Raw genomic sequence first — 27481 nt, forward strand, 5'->3', positions numbered from 1 at the left:
GGTTAGCTTTATGTTATCTTTTTTGTTGTGTAAGCAGGAGGGCAGGAAGACACTGGAGAACCAGGTAAAGAGGCTGGAGATGGTTGAGCGGCGGGAGAATAAGCTGAAAGATGACATTCAGACCAAATCCCAGCAGATCCAGCAGATGGCTGAAAAGATCCTGGTGAGAGAGCTACAGATAAGGCTTGCTAATACTCTGCACAACCCCCTCCCCATTTCATCCCCTGCCCACCCCTCCTATTCACCTACTCCACTCCAAGTTACCTTCATCCCTTGTAACATGCCCACTACACACACTTCTCTTTAAAGGGCTCCTTACTATCTCAGCTCTCACAAGTGGCAGCTAGTCAATGAGTGTCAGTGCATATATAAACTTTAACATGCACATGATTTAACCAGTGCCAGCATGAACAGGCACCGCTACAGCCGTCTTGTGGATTTTCAGCTTTTCAATGCAAGTGTATTGATCTTTTTTTGTGTGTGTGTGTGTGTGTATTTGGTATTACAGTAGATGTATTAGAAACACTCTACTTTTTGTAAGTGGTACACAAATTAGATTATATTTATTTATATCCATGTGAAAAAGGTATTTTGTATTTATGTTAAATGTCTCCAGTTTAATTCAACTTTTTTTCCCCCCCAGGAACTGGAGGACAACCTGAGAGATGCCCAGTCGACAGCTCAGAGGATGGAAACCCAACTGGTTCAAAAGGAGATACTTTATGAGGACAAGATCAAGGTGAGTCAGCTAATATTATCCAGGCTGCTGGCATTTTTAATATAATGTATGAATTGTATATTTTACTGTAATAATTTCTTGTCAGTCTTGCCATTATAATCAGTGTTGTGGTGGATGTACAGTAAGTCAGAGCTGTTTTTAAGGTTTGACAACACACCAATTATTGCTTCACACCAGGTTGTACATTTCTAGTGGTGTCATGATATGATTTTTTTAATGACTGCCTTATCACATAGCAGATTATAGACTTGTAGCTAATTTTGGATTTGTCAAATCAACAGTGGCCTGTCTAATAATCACTGATTCTGACTGATCAAGGTTCTGGAGGCCCAGATGAAGGTAGACCTGGCTGACAAGGAGAGCCTTGAGGCTAGAAGAGCTCAGCAGGAGGAGGAGTCGAGAGAGAACAGCAAACTCATCAGTGAACAGAAAGCTGTAAGAAAACACAACCAACCTTTTAAAATTACATCTACTGTGGCATTTGCAAGTAAATTAATTCAAGTTCCCATAAAGCCTGATTTAAACCAGCTTAAATGTAAAGTTAATTTCTTCTTTCATTAAATTATATAGCAACATCAGAAACATCAGCAGTGTATGTAAGCACCTAATTTTTAGTTTAGATTAATTTCCTGTATGATATGTGAGTCCAGTGCACTCTATAAGTTGAAGTGGGTGAAAGTTGTTTGTGAATATATGATACCATTTCATTCTCCTCTCTTTGTTCAGAGACTTTGATAAGGCTAGATTTCATCTATGTTGTTCATTTGTTTCTTTACACACAAATTTGTTACGTTGGTTTGAATGTATTGGAATGTACAGTTGGAGGAGAGATTAAATTGTAGTATACATCATGTTGCACTACAAAGCCTGGGCTCAACTCCTAATCTGGTTAATGTGGTAGAATTGAGGCAGCTAAGAAGCTTTTAGAGCCAGTCATCTGACATTGACAGTAGAAGATTCAGGCAACACCTTAATAGACTCTAATAGGATTTTACTTGAGTGAAACATTATGTTTCCTATAAAAATAGTGACGCTGACATATGTGTGTGCTATGATTCTTAGTAGGATTTGACCATCAACCAAAACACAATATGTATTTGTATTTGAACCTCTTTTTTGGGATGTGATTTCCACCATGTTTTTGCATCTCCCTCTTCCTGTAGACCATTAATGCCATGGATTCAAAGATGAAGAACCTGGAGCAGCGTATCTCTGAGCTGTCAGAGGCTAACAAGCTGGCCACTAATAGCAGCATCTACACCCAGAAGAATATGTGAGTTAACTAGACCTTCTGCCCACATTGTGCTTTCATGAGTGCCCCACCCACACTGCCTGTCTCTTCGAGCCTCCAATTGCTTCATTAGTGTGCACTTACATCACTGTGCACAATGACTGATCTGTCTCCCCTGTGTATAAACTATGTATCATCTCTCTTAGGTTAAATACAGAAAATGCAGCTTCAATTAAAATTAATCTTTGCTTAGAAATCTACTTGTTTAAGCGATTTTATTGTATCTTTTTTTAATTATAATATGAATGTCACCAACTGAATGACATTTGTTTATTTAGATCAAATTAGCTACAGTATAGCACACTACAATAGCAGAAAGGTGACTTTCTATCACATCATGCTGGTTTCATTGCTTATTTGCTAATATTAAACTGGATTTTCACAATCTAAATGTGTACATGCAACTTGACAGAACCTTTTATGCAAGTTTTCTGCTCTTGAACACACAGTATAATAAGCATCTGTGTGTTTATTTTTATCAGGAAAGCCCAGGAGGAGATGATCTCAGAACTTCGGCAGCAAAAGTTCTATTTAGAGTCGCAGGCTGGCAAGCTAGAGGCCCAAAATGCCAAACTAGAGGAGCACCTGGAGAAGATGAGTCAGCAGGAGCAGATCAAGAGGACTCGTCTACTTGAGCTAGAGAGCAGGCTACGGGAGGTGAGGCTTCAGGAAGCAGAGGCACAGTACAAAATCTTTTAGCAGAAGATTAAGTAATTCACTTTAACAAGCACCCAGCATAGCCTTATATCATTACTATCCACAAAAGAGATTAAGGCAGCTGATCAGCTAGCGAGCGCAGATCCTCTTCAGATAAACGGCTAATTACATCCTGTAGGTCTGTAATGGCACCTCTACAAATTTGTAGTTATACACATTTTGCTGAATCTATGGATCCAGTGGAGCTTACAATGTCTGAGAATATATTTAACAAAGTAAAAATGAAGCAGGACATTGTTGGGTTGTTAATAGTTGTTGGCAAACATTTACCCTGCTAAAATGTCACTGGGCAAGATACTAATTGTCTCTCAATGCTGGGTTGCTGTTCTGTGGTGGAACCATCACTCTAACCTCCCTGTGGAAGTTGAATTATTGTAAAGATGATTCAATATTAAAGTTAATTAAGGAAAAGGAAGAATCAGTTATTTCAGACATTTGACACTTTTCATAGTTTCATAATACATTTCTTTCAAGTTAAGAGAGCATGATTTTTCTTCCCAAAAAGGCATGATCTCTCCGCTGTATGTGCATCCAAAGCAAACCTTCTCTACAGAAAGGAGTTTTAACATAATTGAGGACCACTGATTGAGAGCTCACACCTCCTGGTGTGCTGTCTACTGGTGTTACTGGGGGACAACCTGCTGATTGGATGTCATATCTGTACCTCCACACACTCTTTCCTGCTCAGACGTGATGTACAAACTGGCACTAATTGCTGGCCTCTCTGCGCCCTCAAATATAAACAGACACACTGTCCTCTCACACACACAAATATGTACTTTCAGATGACAGATCTGCTGTTCCATCTCTGTAATACTCAGAAACTTATTGGGAAGCAAAATGCACACTTCTTAAAAAAAGACAATTATCAGTCTTGCCAAACCTATCTGTCTTGTTTTTACTTTACAGTTTTAGGTTTCTATGTGCTGTGCAAGTTTGTATTTTAAAAATGTTTTTGCATCTGCATTACTACATCTACAGGTTTGACTCATTACTCATATGAAAAGTGACTTTCAGGTCTTAATTACACCCCAGTCCTATCTCCTTTTGTAGATGGGCCTAGAACATGAGGAAGAGAAGCTGGAGATCAAGAGACAGGTGTCGGAATTGACCCTCTCCCTTCAGGAGCGCGAATCCCAGATTAGCAGCCTGCAGGCTGCGCGTCTTGCCCTGGAGAGCCAGCTACAGCAGGCCAAGACAGAGCTGGAGGAGACTACTGCTGAGGCTGAGGAGGAGATCACTGCCCTCAGGGTAGGACAACAGAGTACAAGTACACGTGTATGCAATTATAGTCACACAGAGAAATACAGGTGCACTTATATTCAGCGTGTTAAACAGTAAGTTAAAAATACGGTTAATTTTCATTTTACAATAGCAAGTGATGCAAAACATGAGTAACATAAACCATGCCACTTAAATAACACCAGTCACCAGTAATCTTTGTTCACCTTGAAATGTGAGAGTATTGGTTGGTTGTATTTTAAGACATTTCTTCCTCATTTCTTCCTCACAGAATCACAGAGATGAAATTCAACGCAAGTTTGATGCCCTAAGAGACAGCTGCTCAGTAAGTGCCTTTGGACAGTTTTTATCAGTTTTCGTAAGGCCTTTGACCTTTGTCAAAGAACCACTTTCTTTCATAGCGCATGTTCAGTTTTTGCTTAAATACTTGAGGACCTTTCACAGAAGCACCTAAGGACAGATGATCTTAGCCAATAGACTTATAATGGGATTAAGATTGTAGTAGCTATAAGATGTTTTTGGAAAATGGGGCCCTGGTTTGTTGCTTTTTCATTTGGTAAGGGGTGTCATTACCATTATCAAATCCTTTCTATATATTGATAATGCAGCTGTGCTGTGTCCACGACAACGCCGGACCACAACTGTGTCAATTTGCTGTTTCTTTGGTTTTGCTGTCTTTCAGAACAACGATGAAAACCAGTCATACCAGATGCCATGTCTTGTTTCAAGGCCTCTGTTAATGACACATGTTTTGTCCACACCTGCTTTTGCAGTGTGTTTTTATAATGGAAAAAACTACAGTTACTATCTATTTCTATTTCTAACAGTTTTTCACATATACATTTATTACACATAAATGGATAAATGGAATGGACTGCCTCCCCTAAATCCTCACTGCTGGGATTGTAAACCTAAAATTTATTGGCAAGCTAACACCTCTTCTTGTTTGTGTTGCCTCAGGTGATCACTGACCTGGAGGAGCAACTTACACAGTTGAGTCAAGAGAATGCTGAGTTGAATCGCCAGAACTTCTACCTGTCCAAACAACTTGATGAAGCATCAGATGAGAGGGAGGACCAGCTGCAGCTCAGCCAGGAGGTGGACCGGCTGAGGAGGGAGGTAGCAGACCGCGAGATGCACCTTAACAACCAGAAACAGGTAATGCTGATATATTTATATTTATTTAACCTCTGTTCAGAAAGGATACACACTATTCGTAATACTGAGACAGTGTGCTGTCTCTGAAAATGTAATAGACACAACAATCATGTTTTTGCCAAAAACTGGGAGAGATCTTCAGTCTGTTCTTTCATTTGTCCTCCCAGAACATTGAGACACTGAAGACCACATGCAGCATGCTGGAGGAGCAGGTGGTGGAACTGGAGTCCCTAAACGACGAGTTGCTGGAAAAAGAGAGACAATGGGAGGCTTGGAGAGGTGCCCTGGAGGACGAAAAAAGCCAGGCTGAGAGACGCACCAGGGACCTGCAGAGACTGCTGGACAATGAGAAGCAAAACAGGTATTGTTCAAATGTACATATACTGTGATTGTTTATGACAACAACAGCTCATAAACAGATATATATACATATATATGCAGTTGTAAGACTTGTTACTGTGCTGTTCACAGGCTGCGTGCAGACCAGCGCAGCTCTGAGTCTCGCCAGGCAGTAGAACTGGCAGTCAAAGAGCACAAGGCTGAGATACTGGCGTTGCAGCAGGCCTTGAAGGAGCAGAGACTGAAAGCTGAAAGTCTGTCTGATACCGTGAGTCACCTTTTTAAGTGAAACATCTGGCCTTGCCACAGTCGACACATATTTGTTCTGGTTCTGAAAGAGAAAATCCATCCTGTGTTTGTGGCTGTGGAATTCACCTTTTGTGGTGACAATTTAACATGCACTCATATTTTCTCACAGCTCAATGATCTGGAGAAAAAGCATGCCATGCTGGAGATGAATGCCCGCAGCTTACAGCAGAAACTGGAGACTGAGAGAGAGCTGAAACAGAGGCTGATGGAGGAGGTAAAAAGTGAAATATGATCACATATAGTTATCCTGAGTTAATTAAATATAAATTGCATTTATTTTATGTGTTGTGGTCTGTGATAACTCCCTAATTAAAAAAATATAAAACAAATTAGACCTAGATTTTTAGGAAACTGTTAAAATAATACTTCAATTAAAAAGACAAGCCACTGTTTGGGACAAATATTTCCTAAAATTAGAAATTTGGCTTATTTTAAAGCATGTTGCCTCATTCATGTATATATATTTTATAGCAAGGGAAACTGCAGCAGCAGATGGACCTCCAGAAGAGCCACATTTTCCGTCTGACCCAGGGTCTACAGGATGCCCTGGACCAAACTGACATGCTCAAGACTGAGAGGACCGATCTGGAGTACCAGCTGGAGAATATACAGGTGCTCAGTGCAATACCTTAATAATTTGTTGAAATGCTGTGGTCTCTTGGGAGAGACCAAGTCATAGTTAGATAATAGAATATTGCAACTGATGTTGGTACACTTGGGTATCTTGGGGAGAACTACAGGATAAAAGAACCCTGTCATGTTCTTTTTCATGTTGTCTCTGAGGTATTTCCTTCTCTGAGGTTCTGTTTTTCTTTCTGCAGGCTGTATACTCCCATGAGAAGGTGAAGATGGAGGGGACTATCTCCCAACAGACCAAACTCATTGACTTCCTCCAGGCCAAAATGGACCAGCCCACTAAGAAAAAGAAGGTCTGTAAGCCAACTGTAAGCCATATTCATTTGCTTATCAGATTTACATATACTGTGTTGTTCTTGTGTAATAATATTAACATTAATTATCTTTCTTTGTAAATGAAATCACTGCAATTCCCTCCTTCTGAACAGGGTATATTTGGGCGGCGTCGAGAGGATGTAGGCACTACAACTAATGGGGCACTGGTTCCCCAGGCCCAGCCGGCAGTTCCCATGCAGTACAGTGACATGAAACTTGCTTTGGAGAAGGAGCGTTCAAGATGTGGTGAGCTGGAAGAGGCTCTCCAGAAGATGAGGATAGAGCTGCGATCCCTCAGAGAGGAGGGTAGGTCCTAGTGTTAGGCAGCACAGTTAATGAGCCAGATTTTGGACAGTCTCGTATCATATGGCATATGTTTACAGCAGGATTTCTGGTCTGTCCTGGAGCAAGATGGTAAATCCATATCAGATCCAGGCTTGTTCCTCTAAAGCAACACTGCAATCCTTTGATGCTTTTAAAGAAGGGGCAAAATGTTCAGTCCAATATTAAGTACTACAAATCTATGAAACTGAGCTTCTAATTGTTGACACAGACTAAGTCTGATCAGGAAAAACCTGCAATGTACCTCCACCCCTAGCTGTTCGGAGACAGTTACCATGGCAGCATCTTACTCTATTACCTACAGTTGCCAGGTCCTATGAGATTCATTTCAAACTCTATTCGTTTTATGGTAATGGAGACAATTATTTCCAGCATTATAACCACTACTGATCTAATATTAGGTTGTTTTATTTGTTTCTGGCAATACAGCGGCTCATTTCAAAGCCCAGGACCATGTGGCTCCTTCCACGCCGGCTCAGGCTCGCCATCAAATCCTTATGTCGGCCATCGTGAAATCCCCAGAGCATCAACCCAACCCCAGTGGTCTGCTTAACCCCTCAACTCGCTGCAAGGAGACGCCTGAAGGTGAGTCACACATACAGACACACGTGCACACACACAGTGGCTAATAGTAAACACACAGGTAACCTCAATACTGACTCCAGCTCATCAGCCTGAATTTGAACCTTGGACTTCCTGTTTTGAAGTTGCACAGCTGCCTCCACAGGAGCATTCCCTTTTATGCTATCAGTGGCAACACAAATAGACTCCCTGTTCGCTTATTTTGTTTGTGGTGTTTTTATGTGTTTTGTTCTTTCTATGACCTGTCACACAAAGCAGGATTATGAAATTAAATAAAGTTGGATAACTATGTTCAGTACTTGTTAAACCTGGAACTCGCTTCAAACCAACCATGGAATATGGACTGAAGTAAAAAGCGCTCTTTCAGGTTTTAGTCACTGCATTTATCCAGCCAACATCATAATCCTGCCTGGGCCTGTCTCACAAAGTAAGAGTAGTGGATTAGCCAGGTTGCATTGGTTTTAATCCTGGCTTTCCAGTGTCACAAGGCTAAATTACATTTTTCACCATGGAAATTGAACCTCAGTTCATAGCTGTGGAGCAAGTTCAAAGGATCATATCAAAATAAGATACTTGCCTTGTGATTTAGAGCCCTGACTGTCCGTGGTTTTTGCTCTCACCTAGCTATTGTCAGACTGCTTTCTCCTTTCTGTCCCTTTTCCTCTTGCTCCTTGCAGAAAAGAGGAGGGTCACCTTTGAAAGTAAGTTAGCAGTCATCCACGTGTTTGTCACACGTTGTGTCTTCTCACATGCATGCGCTCTTCTGCATGCATGTCGTACTGTGTGCACATATCATACTGTGCATCTGTCATGTTGTCAAGCTAACAGTAACTTGACCAAAGAGTCAAGTTGAACATGATGTTCTCTCCTGTTTTTTTCAGCATCATTCCTGGAGTCATGGTTTATAATATATGGAAGAACAGACAGTTTTTTAAAATGCATCCTGTGCTCATTGGCATGCATAATCTGATTGTGATATGATACTATTTTAGGATACTTGAACATTAATATGCATTACACTTGCAATTAAAAAATAGTTCTTTCATTATTTGAATTGCTCCATGTTGTTTGAGAAAACTAAATCTCATGGAACTGCTGCTGATTCTGAAACAATTAAGCCTGTAACAAAACATGGTGGTGTTATATTTCCCTTCTTTCAGCAACTCTTATCCCTGCCAACTTCATTTCCTTGTTTGAATTGCAGAGTTTGGTCGTCGTGTGAAGGAGAGAATGCACCACAACATCCCACATCGTTTCACTGTAGGCCTCAACATGAGGGCTGCCAAATGTGCAGTCTGCCTGGACACTGTGCATTTTGGACGACAGGCTGCCACTTGTCTAGGTGTGTATGTGAAGATATTTCGGAGGACAAATTATTGGCCAGTATTAACAGAAATACTTACAAAAATAGTTCTTGAATCAGGGCCATTAGTCTCCCTCACATAGTGGAAATTGGTCCATCTTGTTTTGGCTATCACTGGAACTCCTACTGTTATGACTCTTGAAAAAATAAAATTTACAATAAATTTGGATATATTCCCAAACCAACAGTGTGGAGGCAGAGTAAAAACAATCATGGTAATGTCAATATGAAAACATTATCATACAATAAACCCTGACCAAAATGAATTTGGCACAGTTCATATTTTGAAGTCTATAAATACCATTAACATGTCTGTGATGCCACAGAGATGTTGGGCTACCACTCTTACAACATGCTTAGAAGTCCCTTTGTCTCTCTTTCTCTCTGTCAACACAACTTTGCTTTTCATGACACGCCGCTGTATTCAGTTTGAAGTGTGGTTTAGGAGGTTTGTTCTCTCGACACTTGTGGTTATTTTGAATACAGTGGCAATAAAGACAATTACAGCTATTTGCATAAGAAAGCTTTATTTAAAACAAATCTACATTTTTGGTACCACCCTTTGTCTTGTTGTAGAGTGCCACACCCTGTGTCATCCCAAATGCTCACCGTGTCTTCCGGCCACCTGTGGCCTGCCAGCTGAGTATGCCACTCACTTTTCAGAAGCTCTATGCCGAGAGAAGGCAAACTCTCCTGCACTGCAGGTCAAAGAGGCCAGTGGGCATGTTCGCTTGGAGGGATGGATGAAGCAGCCCAGGTAACTCATTCAGTGCTTGACTGTCATCTACAATATTTTGTATACATAGCATTTGAACTTCTGTTTGTATTGGTGTGTTTGCTCGAACAGAAATGGCAAACGTGGCCAGCAGGGCTGGGAGAGAAAATATGTGGTGCTAGATGGAACCAAAGTATCTGTCTATGATACTGAGCCCAGAGAAGGTCAGTACTTTATTTTGTGAATTACTGTATTTTTTATTGGTATAAGTAACAGAAAGCTGAACCATTCCTAAATGACACAATTTTTCATAATTTAATTGTTTTTGTTACCGTGAATATCAAAATTCCAGCTTCCAGTAAAAACATGGGATGTTTTTCTTTTTAGACTGTATTAGGGTTGAGGATGAGTTTGAGCTCTGTCTGCCTGATGGAGAGGTGACTGTTCATGGAGCTGTTGGAGCCTCTGAGCTCATCAACACTGCAAAGTCAGGTACTGGATCAATACCAGCTAATCCTGCTATACTTAGCCTATTGTAGGATTTTAAATGTATCTTCCTCTCCCCAAATTTCAAATTAAATCCATCAATCCCATCTATGTGTGTTTTTAATCCCATAATACAAGAAAATGTTGACAATTCTGTTAACAAGATGGCCAACCCATCCCTATTTATGTGTGTGTGCGTGTGTACGCAGACATCCCATATGTGCTGAAGCTGGAGTCACATCCTCACACCACCTGCTGGCCAGGCCAGTCCCTCTACTTCATGGCTCCCAGCTTTCCTGATAAGCAGCGCTGGGTTGCTGTACTGGAGTCTGTGGTGGCCGGTAGCCGTGGATCTAAAGACAAAGTGGATGCTGATGCTGTAAGTATTGGGTATATATTGTATATTTCTGCCTGACTGGTTTCAAAATATGAGGTTTCTATAGCGTATCTAATGTGAAACAAGTCTAACATCTCCTTTATACAGGGCAAACTTGATTTTAGGCCCATTTCAAAGAGTAACTTAAATCAAGGGTGCTGTGTATTGTTTGGTATTGTGTGAAAATTAGGTCAAATATACTGAATGCCTCCATAAAACATCAGCCTGTGCCTTCACTTCTTTTTCTCCCCCTCCCTCTTCTTTCTCTCTCTGCATGTTCTCAACATCCACGTCTTCTTTTTGTGTTGCCATCGTCTTTGTTGATGTGGTTTTACTGTGCGTGTGTATCTCCATTCAACTCGGTTGTGTGGATCATATTATAGGCAGGTGGTTCTAAAAGACAGAAGAACCTATCCCCTCTGGTTCAGGTACAGTAAGTAGCTGCACGAATGCTTGGGCTTCAGTCAACTGACCGTCTGAGCATGCAGTAGCTGTACACATCTGCGCATACAACACTGATGCTGCTCAGTGTAGGTCCACACAGATCCAGGCTGATTACTGAATGTGATCAATGGAAGTAGCTGCACTTTGAAAAAAACAGCTTTAAATGGTCAAACACACAAATCAAGTACATTCATAAGATTAGGTAGTGCATGGATGTGAAAAGGCACTGCTATGCACCTTTGGCCTGGTGTCATATGCTATGTCATGCATGCCTCTGCAAAAGTCATGCGCTGCTTTAGCCCCTTTCACTGAAACACAGACACACACACGTACACACTCCGAGCAACTTGATTTTTATCAGTATGTAGGCTTCTGCTCTTGGTGTTCTGTGTGTTTATTGCTGTTTTAGAGGTAGTGTGATATACTTTATGACCCTTGGTAGTAGCATTACATTTTTTTTAAACTGTGCTAGCCTTTTTAAGTGTACCCATAACTTTTTAAATTTTTACTATTCAAATGTGTTAAAAATTCATAATGCAGCTTTTCACCTTAAATCAGAAAACACAACATGGCCAAAATAATGTTAATATTTATATCTCTTTCCAAATCCACTGCTCTAACAGCCTCTTCTTTTCTGGGATTCACAAGATTTTGGAAACTGAATGCAGGGATTTCCTGCCATTCAGCCACAAAATCATTTAGGTGTTTTTGGCCACCAATGTTTTACAGTAAATCTTGGCTTACAGTCTCCATCTCAGTTCTTTAGAACTTTCATTAGATGGGGTTGAGATCAGAGCTCTGTGCAGCCTAGTCAACAGCGAACTCAGAAAACCTTTCTTAATAGTTCTGGTTTAATGTACAGGATCATTTTCAATTTCAAACAGGAACAGGCCTTCACCTCGCTGCTGCCATAAAGTTGGAAGAACAATATTGTCTAAAATATCAATCTCTATTATTATAAAACTAAGGTTTGTCTTCATTGGAAGTAAGAGGACAAATCATGAAAAACAGACCCAGACCAAAAGTACATAAATGGATTTGGACTGGACAGCATCCAATAAGCTTTGAACACTGAGTGTAAGGGAAGAAAAACTACTTTCTACTATTGCTGTTGTTGCTAAAAAACAAAAAGTTTATTGCTGTGGTCACCCAGTGAACAGTTTTACAGCTATAAACAAATAGCCGAATTGTTGGCATTGGATGCTTTGTCAAATTCTTAGTCTTGTTTATTTAACCTATGATTATATATTGCTTCATCCCACATTAAATAAGTTTCTCTTATTTTGTTAATGTTTTTATAGACAACTCTATTACTGTTTAGCAAAGAAAGGTCAGAAAATAAAAGCAGAATGTTGTTGTTGGTACTAAAATTTGAGTATTGTTTGTGGCACTGTTGTCAAAAATATAAAATAATCCCTTGCCTAAAGATTGTAGTTAACTGCATCAGTGATCTTCAGCTCACATTTAAAGTCTACTTTATGGATGGATTTACTGATCTGGAGTTTGAGGGCTCTCTGGCTGGCATTCTTGCTGGCTCAGCTTGTCTTGCCTCTAATCTGCTGATGATCTACCTAACCTGCATCCTTCCCCTGCTCCGTGTGTCTGTTCCTGCTTCTTGCCCCAACAGAAACTTCTGGGAAACTCTCTTCTGAAGTTGGAGGGTGATGACCGTTTGGACATCAATTGCACTCTGCCTCTCACCGACCAGGTACTACAATAAGAACATGTCAGGTTAATACAGAGAGAGGAACCACATTAACTGGACGGTTCCTCTAACTGCCGCATGTTCCACATTTAAAGCACTTTATTTTTTCCTTGTTCTTTCTCTTAGATCGTGTTGGTTGGTTCTGAGGAGGGTCTGTATGCTCTAAATGTCATAAAGAACTCTTTGACCCACATCCCTGGCCTGGCCTCGGTCTTCCAGATCCAGATCCTGAAGGAGCTTGATAAGCTGCTGATGATCACTGGTCAGTTCATGACAGTAAATGGAGGCCATTTTACTCAATTATAAGTCTGTAATTTTAGTCCTCATCCTTTAATGGCTGCTAGAAATGTTTCAATACACTGATGCATTATTTAGCAGATCCTTTAACTTTGTTTCTGCATTGTGGAATATTCTATGTATACATTTATTTTTTTTTATGTATTAGTTGCTTTGTAAAATGAAACAAAGGTAAATTAAGCTTTGTCCTTAAAAATCTGACCATCTTTAGATGTAAACGCAACATGTTGGATCATGTTATGACATTATCTGGTGATGAGGTGTATAAATAAATGCACTGTGGTCTAGATTGATTGTGTTTTTTGTGTTGCATGTGTGTGTTTGCGTCTTCCAGGAGAGGATAGGGCCCTGTGTTTGGTGGAGATCAAGAAGGTGAAACAGTCCTTGTCGCAGTCCCATCTCCCAGCTCAACCTGACCTCAACCCCTTCATCTTTGAGACAGTCAAAGGATGCCACCTCTTCTCCTCTGGAAAGGTTGGTTGGATCGTTGTTACTTACACAGAGCGAAATCATTCTAGTTATACTGTTATTTAGTGAGAGTTAATGAGCTGAACATCACAGTAATGACATAGCAATGTGCTGTCTGATTGCAGATATTTACTGCTGTCCTGATTGCAGAGTTGTTTCTTCTTTACAGATTGATAATGGGACCTGTATCTGTGCTGCTATGCCCAACAAGATTACAATTCTGCGACTTAATGAAAGCCTCAACAAGTTCTGCATCAGAAAGGTGAGTGGGCCTTAAAGATGGATGGAGAATAGATGACATCATGAAGGACAGTCTGTGTTTAATAGCTGGTTAGTAGATGGTGCAGGAAGGAATGGCATTGAAAAAAATGTTTGTGTTTGTAGGAGATTGAGACATCAGAGCCATGTAGCTGTATCCACTTCACTGGCTACAGTATCATTATTGGCACCAACAAGTTCTATGAGATTGAGATGAAGCAGTACGTGCTGGAAGGTAGGTTGTGATTTATCAGGTGGTGGCATCATGCACACATTTTGGATTGATATTTCAAAAACTGTTATTACTACTTGTCAACCACATGGTGTTGTAGGCAAGTTGCCACAGGTTCTGTCACTGTGAGGCTTTAACGTTCACACCTGAACGGGCTGACTAACCGATACGAGTTCCTTCTGCAGAATTCCTGGATAAAAACGATGTGACGCTCGCTTCAGCTGTGTTTGCCGCGTCCTCCCATAGCTTCCCCATATCCATCATCCAGGTCACCACGGCGCCACAGAAAGATGAATACCTGCTCTGTTTCCATGGTTAGATGATTTTCTGTGTGTGTGTGTGTGTGTGTGTGTGTGTGTGTGTGTGTGTGGGCAGCATTTAACAGTTTTTGAGAGAAAATCTGTAATCTGTTTTGATATTCAAATTCTAAATTCACCATTGTTCACATCTAGTTCCCGTTTACTTCTAATAATAGACTGCGTTTTTGCTTCATAGTGTCAATATTTAGAAATATGCAGGATTGTATAACTCAAATGTTTTTCTTACAGAGTTTGGTGTGTTTGTGGACGCGTATGGCCGCAGGAGTAGAAGTGATGATATCAAATGGAGCCGTCTGCCTCTTTCGTTTGGTTAGTGTAAATCTTTGATTACATTTTCCAAAAGAAATCTTTAATGGTCTGTGTATGAAATCATGTTAAATGGGTTTTTGACTTTTCAGCCTACAGAGAGCCCTACCTGTTTGTGACCTACTTCAACTCTCTGGATGTTATTGAGATTCAGGGACATGCTGCTCTCGGGTGAGATTGCACTCCTTTTGTCCGCACCAGTGCATCAGTTTGTACTAAAAATCTTCAAACATCATGACCATGATAAACACACTGTTTGAAAGCTGTTCCTCTCTCTTTCTAGACCTCACTCATACGCACACCTGGATATCCCAAATCCGCGCTACCTTGGCCCAGCCATCTCTTCTGGGGCCATCTACTTGGCCTCGTCGTACCAGAACAAACTGCGGGTCATTTGCTGCAAGGGCAACCTGATCCAGAGCCAGGAGGGTAGCGGAGACCTGCAGCGTAATGGTTCAGGACGCAGGTGAGGACACACATTCAGGCTGTTTGTTAACCCTGCTTGAGCTAACACTACCCAGCTCAAATTCTTTCATGTGTGTTTTTGCTAAAATAATCTCTTTCTGTCATTATTTGGTAGTATTTCTAATCCACCACACTTTACCTTTCTTCTTGCTGTTTTTAAACTCTAAACACACTTCTTTCTTTTTTTATAAATCTAACTCCATAAATATCATACCATTGACTTCTATTCACTATTCTTGGTAATGGCACTATACTATGCACTATGTAAGGGACCAACTGATACACAAAGAAAAGAATAAATGAGATGCTCATATAAAAATGCATAAGTAAGAAACTGTAATCTAAATATGTCAATTCCAAATTGTTTTTTTTTTGTAACCTCTTTAGGAAGACTTTTCAGAGGTGTGGCCCAAATCATTTACTTTAAATGTGGAAATTAAAGTGGTGACTCATCTGCAGAATATCACAGCGTCTAGTTTAATTCTTAATTCTCTATTAAAGGAAGGTAAAACCTTCTCATCTGATAAATAGGCACAAATAACAAACAGACCTGTCATTGTATTGATCCAACATCCAACGAGAAAAATAGAGAATTGAGTTAATTTATAATAGGAGTTAAACTAGCTTTGTGCCTTTATTTATCTGTTGAAGGGAAATAAATCAGAGGGAAATTAATAGAAATTGACTCTGCTGATGGAACATAAATCCTGTGATGAAAGTAAAAGCTAAGACATGTAATTATTTGTTTCTCAATTTACTTGAGCATTTTTTATTTACTATCTTTGGTGAGGTTTGGTCCTCCCTACTGTGCAGAGGCTATAGAGTGGGAGATTTCCTAGCACGCTTCTTTATCCCATGTACACTGGTGTTGTTCACCGGTCAGTGGGACTAGCTGGCACTGTGGGGTACAGGTTGGCATCCACAGGTGGTGATGGTAAAATTGGTGGTGATGGTAAAAGAAGAGTAACACATACATTTTGTCCTTTGCAGGAGGAAGAGTTCATTTTTTATCTGTAACAAATCCTAAAATCATATGTTTTTAATTCAAATAACTTTTTAAAATACCTCCTTTCAAATGTAGAAGGGAATTGTTGAATAAAGATTAACTTCCTCCTTGTACATCGTGAGACTGGTCTATCACTGTTTGATGCTCACTAACAACAGAGCTTCTCTTGCTCACTGAGCTGACTTTGAAAGTTTCTCAGTTAGAAAACCAAAAGGAGTAGTAGAAGTGGTCTCTTCTAATTATGAATTGCAATTTGCTTCAGCTTGTTAAATGAGCTTGATTTCGAGTCCATCATCCATACCAAAGCAGTTGACCAACCTGAGTCCCACAGTGCAAAGCAAAGCCCATGACTGGACAAAACCTGCTCCCTTTGACCAATGCTCAATCCTGGTCTTCACGCTCGGTCTCCTCCCTCACAGTCCTAACAAGCGCGGGCCTCCTTCCTACAATGAGCACATCTCTAAAAGGTTGGCAGCCACCCCTCACGGCCACGGAGACCCCGGCACACCTCACCGCTACCGAGAGGCACGCACAGAGTTTCGGCGTGACAAGTCCCCCAGCCGTCCACTGGAGAGAGAGAAATCTCCAGGCAGGATGCTGGAGAGCCGGATCGTGGGGTCTCCTGGCAGGGCCATGGCTGACCCCCGGTTAGAGCGTTCCCCGGGCAGGGCAATGGCAGACCCTCGAATGGACCGTTCCCCTGGCCGGATGATGGACGTACGTAGGGAGAGGTCCCCTGGACGTTTTGAAGAGCGCCAAAGGCTTCATACTGGCTCTGGTCGCACACCCATAACTCCTGTTAACAAGGTTTGCCACCCACTTTTGTTGGTTCATAGAATTTGTTAAAGGAATAGTTTGACATATTGGTTAGTGCCCTTATTCGTCCTCTTTCTAAGAGTTCGATGAGAAGTCTGTCTTAGATCTGTCTGTTAAATAAACTCGAGTCAAGAGCTGGTTAGCTTAGCTTAGCAGAAAGTCCAAAAACGGGGAGCAACCAAAAGGTAAAACCAGCAAGTTGTGGTTTTACACAAGGGGTTATTTGCCAGAGTATTTCTTGGCTGGTAGTGACTTATGGTTATCTGTCAATCTCCACAGAGACAACAAGACTCCAGGAAATCAGAAATAAGACCTGTAAAACTACAAATTGTAGTTTTATGCCTAAGTTTTGTTATCAATCAAAGAATGAGATTAAACGTGTTAAGTAGTGAATTTGTTGCTGGTAGGTGGATTCTTTTACCTTTTGGACTGAGCCAGGTTAGCTGTTACCTCTTGTTTCAATTCTTTATGCAAAGCTAAAGCTTTGTATTAATTGTGCAGATATGCAAGTCGTATCAAACTTCTTATCAGACACTTCACAAGAAAGCAAATAAATGTATTTCCCAACCTGTCAAACTTTTCTATTTTTCTATTTTCCTATATATTTCTAATTATAACAATAACTGTTTGTCCTTACCTTGTGTGTATTTGACTGTCTGTATTTTCTTGACTTTATTTTACAGGTATGGGACCAATCGTCTGTTTGAGAGACAGCAGGAGCCACTTACCTAGCATGGACAGAAAAGCACGTCTTTTGAAAGGGAAACGAGGGAGCAGAGAACCAGTGAGAAAGTCGCCAACTCATGATGAAACACTGCCACACATCTGTTTTGCCTGACATCTAAGCAGACGAACCCACCGAGGAAAAAAACTGTAGCCGTCAGAAGAGAGAATGAGAAAGAGAGAAATAAATAGATGTCATTAGAATCAGGTTGTTTTTCTCCATGAACTGACCCAAGTCAATAAAGGTCAACAAAATGCCATATTAACAACTTTTTGAGCAGGGTTTTTTGCGACATATTTGAGTAGTTGTTCTGTATTTGATTAGATTCCCAAAAAAAAGGATATGAGTTCTAAACTTCATGACTGACCTCAGTGGGTTCCGCTAGCTTCAGGCTTCAGTTCACTCCAGACAGTAGTGACTACGATAGGTAAGCACAGCTGTAGCAACTTTATTTCACAATCAATGCCTAAATATTTACAAAATCAGTCACTTGCTGAAAATGGCCGAAGTTGACTCAAAGTATTTACCGTATAAACCTAGCTCCTTCCCACGCTCCGCTCTGTCCACAGTAGCTCCAGAACAGGGCCGGAGTACTGTACATGTCTAAGTACTTGTGGCTCCAGCCCTGCGCTGACATGTCAACACACAATCATTATCAGCTAATTACAATCATTCTGCTAATCTCAGCCCTCTGTTGAGACTTGGGTTTGTTACAGTGACAGGACTTGGCTGGAGCACAAACGAATTCAAATGAAATTGAAATAAATAATGCCTCCCTGCCCTGTAGAACCACAAACCAGATGATTGTCCGCCCTCAGATAGGTTGACACTAAAAACTGCACTACCCATAATCCCCAGCAGCAATGGAGCAGGACCTTTCTAATCCTTTAGAACGCTATCTGACTGTAAATAGACGAGACATAATTTTATATATATTGAGAAGGAATTTCAAGGCTGGATAAGCCATGTCTATTTTTGTTAAAGAAAAAAAAAAGTGATTAGCTACTTGTCCTCTTGAATGTCCAATAAGTATTCTTTTAATATGTCCAAATGTCCTTTATCAAGTGAGTGATTGTATCTGGATCCAACTCGTGTATGCACTTCCATCTGTCAAAGGCAAACCTCAATCCTGAATTATATGAGAGGAGGAGAAAAAAAAGATCATGTTTGAAGCTTAAAACATAGTACTTGAGCATTTCTTTTTGTACAATGTCCCTAATATTGTATATAACCCAAATTGTTCAAGGTGAAGATGAAAATAATCTTTGTTTCTTGTTTATTTTTTCCTGATTCGTAAATGGCATGGATATGTATATCTGAAATGAAACGGAGTGTTGTATTCTGCTTCTGCCTCATTTGAGTTCTATTTTTATTCTACGATTTAACAACGAAGCACGTAAATAACATCTCCCTTGTTTTAATTATTCATATTTGCACAGTAAATTCATACAATTATGATGACTAAATCTCTACTTTTTGTTCTTTTATTAAGACACTCTTGGCATAATAATCGTCCAGTCCAACACTGAAATCCATCCAGATTAAATTTTTGGCTTTTTACTGTCAAGGTGCTTATACTTTGACTGATTGATCTGATTTTATTTCTATATATTGTAATTTAATCTCTAGAAAGGGAATATTTTGTGCTTTTTAGTTATGTTTAGAATATACACAGATTAGATGCTGTACCTTAACCTGCCCAGTGTATCAGTTAACTGTAGGGCGCTCAATAGGAAGATATTTCTTTCTGAACAACTTTCAGAAGCCATGATGGTTCGTTTTTCAATGTAAAAATCTTCCTGAATGTATTTAAGCCAAGATGATAGAAACTGATTCATTGGTCACAAATGTTCAACAAAAGCACCCAATGCTACAGATTGCACAAGTTTTCTACTGCTCTCTATAGAACTCAATACAAAAAAGGGTTAGCCATTCTGTTTTATTTTAATTTTATATTCTTTTTTTAATTTTTTTTTTATTTCTTATCACATGAACTTGAATCATAATGCTGTAACGCTGGATATGATATTGATGTCTGCTAACAAATGTTTTATTAGCGTTCCCTGTAGAGATTTTGTCACAGAATATTAAATATTATAACCATTGTCTTTCACTTCCAACTTGCCTCCCTTATGTTGCGCCCTCGTATGCCTGTGAGCAGACCATTTCCCTGCTGTTGCGTGCTTTCTAATCACCGCTCACATTGGAGACAGCTAGTGAAATGACCATTTGTTCATGTCCATTGTGTTGGAAGAGGTTAGTCTATTTATAACTGTCTATCCCAGTGCTCAGTCTGTGCAGCAGAGGCCTGTCATACCAGTGACAGTAGCTGCAACGGCTGCTCGGATCACAAACGGAGGGAGCTGAAGGAGACAAGTTTTCAACAATAGCCCCTTAGGCTAACAATAACTTAGCTAATTCTGACCTCCTCATCCACACTATGCTGTGAGATGACAACAGTGACATATGCTGTTGGGTCATCAGCGGTATTTTATTTGACTGTAAGCGGAGCAAGAGCAGGGAGGCTTTCAGCGTGTCCCTTTATATAGATCGCACACATGGGGGTTCACCTCCTCACCCTGAGCTCATTCTCACAGACTGTCACTTTCTTGACCTGTGAGCCACAAGTGATACTTAAGGAGCTGTTAATGGTGCAGTACATTGTAAGTTGTGTGTCAAACTTGAGTATGTCGCACCTACTGCTGTCGACATCAGTGAGCTTAGTTTCACAAGCTCTTTAGTGCTAACACCCCAGTACAAAGTAGATCATAGACCTCCTTTGTACTCCCAAGGTGCTACTCCTCCCTTGGCCTGTTTCCTCTTTGCAATCTCCTTTCTTTTTGTGATATTAAAGGATCTAATTTCTCCATATTTCATGGACAGAGGGACTGTCATGCAAACAGTTTTAGGTCACAGTTGAGTTGTAGATCATCCTGCTGCTTGCTCCAGGTCCTTGGTTGCTTTTGGCTCCAGTTAGAGAAGATGACAGTGGTGGTGGGAAAGTTTCCAGTCAAACATTTCATTGGCGTGTCAATGAGTGCATTTACTTGCTATAGCAAGGCCATTGTCAGGGAAAGATTTGCCAGCGCCAAACATGTGAAGAAGCATGTGAGAAATGTGACAAAGGTTGGTGGTAACGCAGTCCTGACAGGTCTATAAATCACACATAATAAGCTGGTGACTTCCACACATCTCATCACACCTTGTATCAAATAAATACAAGACACAATTGCGCGCATAAGTTGAAACGTTTCCGGTTTTTGTTGGTGAAGTGTAAATGGTGCAAGTTGGTAAGTAAAACAACGTACAGTGTTCAGTCTTCATTTTCAGGATCCACCTAGCCTTAACATTATCTTAGACATTAAATTGTACATTGTTTAAAGATGAGACTGGATCTCTCAATTTAAAACCCACTTTGAATGATTGTGATGATCTGTTTTAAAGATTTCAGATGGTGTTCCTTGCGTGGTGTTCACAATGTGGTGACCAACTCTCAGTGGTATTTCAGAGGTCAAATCAACTGGTCACAAAGAAGAAAACTGCCTTATTGTACCGTTGTGAGGCTTTATCCCAGCTGTGGTGGTAGTCTGGCCTCTATTTTTCTTATCATTTACACTAAGAGAAATCATACAGCACACCAACCAATCCAGGAGATCTCATACCCTTCCTTTTGTCTGTATTTTAAGACTGTATCACTTTCATTTACTTCATAACATTACTCTCTATTGTTTAGACAGTCAAGACAACAGTTTGTGAACACAGGGGTTCTTAAAGTGATTAAATGCTTTAACCTTCAGTCTGCTCTTGATATTCTAAACCAGTTATTCTCTGTGTCCAATGTCAGTCATGACAACACAGGGTGATTGGCTACTACAGGGGGGGGGGGGGGGGGTGTTTGTGCGTGTGCACACTTTTTGCCAGTACGCAATACTGTATGTGCTGTATGAAGTGTGTGTCAAAGCATCATTTACCTGTCACTTCCTAAAGAGGACATAGTTTATAAATATCATCCAGTGGAGCTGAGCTTTGGGGCTACAAAAGGCCACCCACTATCTCCCCATTGTTCACTGACATTATTGTTGGTCTGACCTCCCAGCTGCTCAACCATGGTGAGTCTGATATATTTATTTATTTTGACTTCAAGGATGCTGCAGCTTACTGAAATCATTATTTTCTCCTATCTGTATATCACTTCACACTTTTTTTAATATTTTATACATTTTCAGAGATAATTCTCAGGTTCACAGGCTTATTACAACAATACCATCCTTGTATGGAAAGTAACTATCCATCGCAAGTTTCTTTTTTACTGTCTTCTCACCTGACATTAAACACAGCTGTTTGCAGGATACCTTGAGTGCAACTATAAATGACAAAAAAAAAACATTTTTAAAGGAGTTTTCAAGGAAAGGTAGATGGTAATGTTGCTAAATCTAGTGTTCTATACATATTATGATTTAGTGTAATGTTTATGTTATTGCACAAAAGCATTTTAAACCTTTTTACCAACATTTTCTATCATGAAGTCATTTTATTAAAATCTTGACATGTCTTGTAACTTTCATTAAGTAGCTTTAAAGTGTTTAGAAATTTCCCCCCTTTTCTTTGTGTCAAAGTCCCCCAAGAAAGCCAAGAAGAGGGCAGCAGAAGGAGCCAACTCCAACGTGTTCTCCATGTTTGAGCAGGCCCAGATCCAGGAATTCAAAGAGGTGAGTGCTGACGAACCAATTTTTATGTCACTAGTTAAGATATTGCAGCTGAGGGAGACATGAGGTTTGTGGATATGTATGAATATTAGCTCACCATATTATGATACGATTAAGTGTTACTGTCTTAAAAACATAGAGTGACATACACTGAGGTCTTTATTTCTTCTTCCCGCTTTGTTCTCCTCGGTCTTTCCATTGTTCATGGTCATAATATGCCCACCTGTCTGTTTTCCTGTGCCCCGCTCGGCAGCAGTGATGCGTGTGGTATGTTGGTATGAGGGTCAGTGGTGCCCAGACATCCAGACTGTGTCATCAGTGATTAGGCTGCAGATAAACTGCTGGGCATGCCCTGGATGCCGGTCTAAACCCCGGGGAACTCGCAGGTTATAAATACTTAACAGTGCTCATCTATAAAGATGGAACGCAGAAACATTAATGAAAAGCTGTGACAGGGACTTGGTTTTTTCCTGTTGGCTGAAAGCATGTAGAAGAAATCTATTCACAACTGTGGCTTCTTAAGGCAGAGACACTCATTTGGATGTGTTTCACCTTCTCTTTTGTTCTGACCTCAGGCCTTCACTATCATGGACCAGAACAGAGATGGCTTCATCGATAAGAACGACCTTAGAGACACTTTTGCTGCTCTAGGTGTGTTGTCATCACCTTGTGTATATATATATATAAAAGTCTTAAAACCATGTCAAATTAGTATTTTTTCCTTCAGTGTGATAGCAGATAGAACATTGCAGTATTTTCATGATCAAATCATGACCCAAAATGCAAAACAGATCCTAGATCAACAGTGTTTTTCTTGACTGAATCTGCTGACTACTGATGTTGTATGTTAATGGTAAATGTTTGGTGTGACAGGACGCCTGAATGTGAAACAGGAAGAGATTGATGAGATGCTCAAAGAGGCTCCCGGTCCAATCAACTTTACCGTCTTCCTCACCATGTTTGGTGAGAAGCTGAAAGGTAAGATCACACATGCTATATATATATATATAAAAATCTTAAGTTTAGTTTTAAATATGTTGCAGGAAGTGTAATGGCTTTATTTTTTATGTATCCAGGCGCTGATCCAGAAGAGACCATCCTCAATGCATTTAAAGTCTTTGACCCTGAGGGGAAAGGTTCGCTGAGGAAGGACTAGTAAGTGGCCTGACAGACTCTACTTCACACACCACGCCGGAGCTATGCAACATTCATCAGAGAAAGTGTTATGTCGGCTTTCAGTCAAATCTACAATGAGTGGAGTGCATTATGACCTTTACATTTCCTCCTCGTGTGAATGTAGGCCTCGCTATCTCATCAAATGTTTTCTCTTCCCTTTTCAGTGTGACACAGATGCTGACAACACAAGCAGACCGATTCTCCCCAGAAGAGGTACACTGCAGTCCTTTTTTTACACTAATTGTCATTATTGCCTGTGTGTGGGTGAGTCAGAAAAGAACGTCATCATGACGATCATCTACATCCACATCATACCACATTTTCACACAAAAAAATCCCTCAGTGAATCATCATCACACCTATTCATCAACACTGAGATGTTTTTTTGTGTTTTTTTGTGAGGGGCACTAGATCTGACAAATGTGATATCTGCTTTTTTGTTGTTTAGATGGAGCAGATGTTCACCGCTTTCCCCCCAGATGTGGCAGGAAACCTGGACTACAAGAACCTGGTTCACGTCATTACCCATGGAGAGGAAAAGGACCAGGAGTGAACCATTTTGTTAGTGTGTCTGTGTAGTAGAAAGTCTGTCTCTCGCCCGTACATGACTCCGAATGCCCCCCTGCCTCTGGAGGAGATATATGGACTGTGGTTTATTCATGCAGCTTTAATGCTGGCAGGATTGTGTCTGTACCGTGCTCACTTAAGAGCACAAGAGGATCAAGACATAGTTTTTTCTTCCAGATCCGGAAAAATGGACAGATGGCAGCAGCAACATAGCAAACTGTCTTGCTTTCAGTATGTTTCCACATCCACCTGAAACTAATTATTCTCCTTAGTAGTTTTGTACAGACTTAAAAATCACTTTGCCTATTTTTTTTCTCATAGAAAATATCCATTTGATAGGTCTGTGCATGTTCGGCGAATAAAAGATTTCAAATATAGTTATCAGCCTGATTTCTCATTCTGATATTTAAAGCAATTTATCAAAAGACTCCCCAACAAGACAATGAGGGCAACAAAACCCTAACAGCCCTGGTATACACACTAGGTAAAAAGAGCTTATACTCCTGTGAGTGGTCCTGACGTTTATAGGATCAGAGGATTACTGCTTGAACGCATGGCTATATCAGCCACTCTTTTAATTCCATGTTAGGTAGTGAATGTGTGTACTTGCAAATAGCGGATGCACGGTTGGTGGTCCTCTGAAATCCCAAAGAGATTAATCTGAAACATGTGTGCGGCATTGTCTGTGTATGTGCTCAAATAAACAAAGGCGCACACATGCACAGAATAGGACATGCGTATATTGCGTGCACACAGAGAAATGTTTGGCTACCGAAACAGGGCTTTAGTGAGACAAAGCCCTGTTGTTATTTTAGTGTTGTGAGAAGGGTAATGTTATACTGTGGAGCTGGGCAGCAGGCACCAAGTTGATCCTCATCACTCTTACACAGTACCCGACCCACTTGTCAGACCTTGGCAGTCAGGGATGAAAATCCCTGGTTGTTCTAGCTGGGGTGCAAAGGGTAGGGGGGACTGGCTTAACAACCCCGGACTAAAGTCTTCTGGAGAGGGGAGGAGAAATGTAGGGAGTGGTGAAAGAAAATGTGCTGGGATCAACTCGGACATTTGAGATCACATCATGTGTCCTCTCTGAGAACAGACTGTGGCCACTGAGGGAAAAAATAGTTCATTGTCCCTTTAAGCACAGTTGTACTTGATGGCACAGATGATTTACCGTTCTCTTGAAGCACCACTGATCAATACTTGTTTTTAATCTTAACATCAGATCAACTAATTGTGTAATGTGAAAGCAGTAATTTGAGGATAAATAATTTTAGAATTATCACCCAGTTTCCTTCAGCTCTACAAAAGTACTTTAACTCATAGTTTTCGTTTCATAAACTGTATAAGACTGGAGCCAGTTTGAAGCCCAGAGTTGCTGCTCATGCTTGGGTCCATGTTTTCCATTTGGAGCCAGGACCTTCCAAATAAGGAGAGCTGGGTGCTGCCTTTTATGCTCTGGAAACACGCCCTCGGACTTGCTCACTGGAAACACTGGGCAGTGCACAGCTGGGCTAATGTGAGCTACTCAGCTAAACTGTGCTGACAGCTGTCATAATCAAGTAACACTAAACTGTATGACATACTGCAACAACAGGTGAGTGAACTGTCAATTACAACTGTCAACACCCACAAGTCAGACATCAAAGCTATTATTTCTTGATATCTTATTAACTGAGCTATAATTTCTAAAATGCCATCTAGCACACTTATGAGTGTTCACATTTAGTGATTAAGCCCATAATGGCTTACTGAAGAAAATGAGTGTATGTCTAGAGAGAAGTAGATGCTTTTTGAATGGAAGTCAGTTGGAGACAAGATTTTTTTACAGCCAGCATCTGCCATCATGCCATTGGTGGGATTGCACGTTAAGGCACTTCTGCACTGAACTTGCACTTAAGGACACTTCTGCTTTGACTTCAGTCTCAAGCCTTGTTAGTCGCCACTTGCTCCACATACAGCAGGCAGCTGGTGACACAGCTCTTCCCCACCCAGCAGCAAACTGCACACAAAGTTAGCAAATGGCTGATAAACACAGTGGATCAATTGCCAGCTTAAGAGCCAAATACAAACAAACAAAGCTGAAGGGAGTAAATAGGAGTGAATATTAGATTTATATTTGTCAGGAGGCCAGAAGCACTAATGTAGCTTGATATCTGTTTGATGTGTTGGTAACCGTTGCTAACATATGAACCATAAAGACCTATTAAGGAGATCAAATTGATTGTTGTTTCAAAAGTTTAAAAATACTTTTCAATAAAACATGTTCTACATAGAGTAAAGAACCAGCAATCGATGCTCGAATGTGTTTATTGGCATCACAAGTGTGGAAGAGGCTATTTGATGGCACCATTCTTAGTCTGATCGGGTAGACTTGAGCGAGAGCGCAGGAGACCTGCCATGCTCGGAGCCCACAGCTGCCTCACCTTCTGTAACAAATGTAGCACACAATTTATACTTTTAAAATATTCCATATATTATTAGTTTTGGTCAAGAGGAATATTACAGTTCTTCAGTCTTCTTGAAATCTTATCTCGCTGTTTCCCTGCAGGAGTTAAAGAATAAGTGTTTCTTACCTGGTAACAAGTCAGAATTGGCTAGCAGCAGGTTTTGAGGAAGCAACCCCATCTTCTCATCTTCCAAATTGTTGGTCTGGATCAGGCGGTCAGTAATACTGTCCTCAAGGATACCTGAATTTGAGAGAAAGTGACAACAGGATTGAGAAGTTATACAAACCTGAGTAAGAAACAGGGTTTGTACTAGACTTTTTCACTTAAAATCAGATTTGTTTTACTTAGCTGAAAACACTAATATACAGTAATAGCATCTATTTCAATGTAATTAAAAATTCATCTATGCCTCCCAAATGTGAAAATATATTTTCAGTGAATCAATTCCACCTACTCGTGAAGTGTGCGATGTTGTCAAAAGTGACAACAACATCTGCTTGCATTATCTCACTGACAAGGCCAGTGATGGCAGTCTTTAGCTGGTCCAGAGCCCCCTGAACCAGAGCCCACTGCTTCTCCAGAGAGTCGGCCAGGCAGCTGTGCTTCTCTGACTCAGACTACAGCCCAGAAAGATACAGAAAGAAAAAGATAATGCAGCGTTATCAGCTTTTTTAAGATCCCAGGTCATTTTACCTGTACATGAAGTATAAAAGTATATCTAGAGCACACATTGAGGAACAGTGAATGTATTTATTTATTTATTTATTTATTTATTTGATTATCCAAAACTCACAGATTTAAGTCACAATCAGTCACAATTACCAGCTAGTACAACAGGAACTTTAAGGGAAAATGAACAAACTTAACATTTCAAATGTATACAGTAACTTTGTAATGTCATGTTGCTCCATTCATTGGGGTTACCTCTTTT

General features: G+C 40.4%; 2 protein-coding genes across 2 annotated transcripts in view; both read left to right on the forward strand.

Annotated features, from left to right (window-relative positions):
- The window catches only part of cita (citron rho-interacting serine/threonine kinase a), a 36507-nt gene extending 18873 nt beyond the window's left edge, over positions 1-17634 (forward strand). The window contains exons 18-49 of the mRNA XM_053315467.1: positions 38-163; positions 644-739; positions 1058-1174; positions 1903-2012; positions 2513-2687; positions 3801-3998; positions 4261-4314; positions 4950-5147; positions 5315-5508; positions 5619-5754; positions 5905-6009; positions 6267-6407; positions 6617-6724; positions 6860-7052; positions 7518-7673; positions 8875-9012; positions 9610-9790; positions 9881-9972; positions 10136-10240; positions 10444-10613; positions 12682-12762; positions 12886-13021; positions 13391-13530; positions 13694-13786; positions 13909-14017; positions 14200-14328; positions 14563-14643; positions 14733-14811; positions 14924-15106; positions 16531-16728; positions 16837-16918; positions 17611-17634. Of these exons, the coding sequence (XP_053171442.1) occupies positions 38-163; positions 644-739; positions 1058-1174; positions 1903-2012; positions 2513-2687; positions 3801-3998; positions 4261-4314; positions 4950-5147; positions 5315-5508; positions 5619-5754; positions 5905-6009; positions 6267-6407; positions 6617-6724; positions 6860-7052; positions 7518-7673; positions 8875-9012; positions 9610-9790; positions 9881-9972; positions 10136-10240; positions 10444-10613; positions 12682-12762; positions 12886-13021; positions 13391-13530; positions 13694-13786; positions 13909-14017; positions 14200-14328; positions 14563-14643; positions 14733-14811; positions 14924-15106; positions 16531-16728; positions 16837-16918; positions 17611-17634 (4128 nt within the window). The remainder of the gene's footprint in view (positions 1-37; positions 164-643; positions 740-1057; positions 1175-1902; positions 2013-2512; positions 2688-3800; positions 3999-4260; positions 4315-4949; positions 5148-5314; positions 5509-5618; positions 5755-5904; positions 6010-6266; positions 6408-6616; positions 6725-6859; positions 7053-7517; positions 7674-8874; positions 9013-9609; positions 9791-9880; positions 9973-10135; positions 10241-10443; positions 10614-12681; positions 12763-12885; positions 13022-13390; positions 13531-13693; positions 13787-13908; positions 14018-14199; positions 14329-14562; positions 14644-14732; positions 14812-14923; positions 15107-16530; positions 16729-16836; positions 16919-17610) is intronic.
- Positions 17635-22289: 4655 nt separating this feature from the next.
- On the forward strand, positions 22290-24086 carry myl2a (myosin, light chain 2a, regulatory, cardiac, slow). Its single transcript, XM_053315220.1, has 6 exons — positions 22290-22360; positions 22933-23008; positions 23231-23335; positions 23434-23512; positions 23698-23746; positions 23982-24086. The coding sequence occupies exons 1-6, from the start codon at positions 22325-22327 to the stop codon at positions 24084-24086; spliced, it is 450 nt and encodes a 149-aa protein (XP_053171195.1). The 5' UTR covers positions 22290-22324.
- The last annotated feature ends 3395 nt before the right edge of the window (positions 24087-27481 follow it).

Source organism: Scomber japonicus, chromosome 3 (genome assembly GCF_027409825.1).
Source record: "Scomber japonicus isolate fScoJap1 chromosome 3, fScoJap1.pri, whole genome shotgun sequence".
Taxonomy (NCBI): domain Eukaryota; kingdom Metazoa; phylum Chordata; class Actinopteri; order Scombriformes; family Scombridae; genus Scomber; species Scomber japonicus.

Excerpts from the sequence above, each read along its gene's own strand:
- myl2a (XM_053315220.1), top strand. The coding sequence starts at position 22,325 with ATGTTTGAGCAGGCCCAGATCCAGGAATTCAAAGAG. Across the intron at positions 23,009-23,230 it reads AGACACTTTTGCTGCTCTAG|GACGCCTGAATGTGAAACAG; the intron begins GTGTGTTGTCAT and ends TTGGTGTGACAG. Across the intron at positions 23,513-23,697 it reads GGTTCGCTGAGGAAGGACTA|TGTGACACAGATGCTGACAA; the intron begins GTAAGTGGCCTG and ends TTCCCTTTTCAG.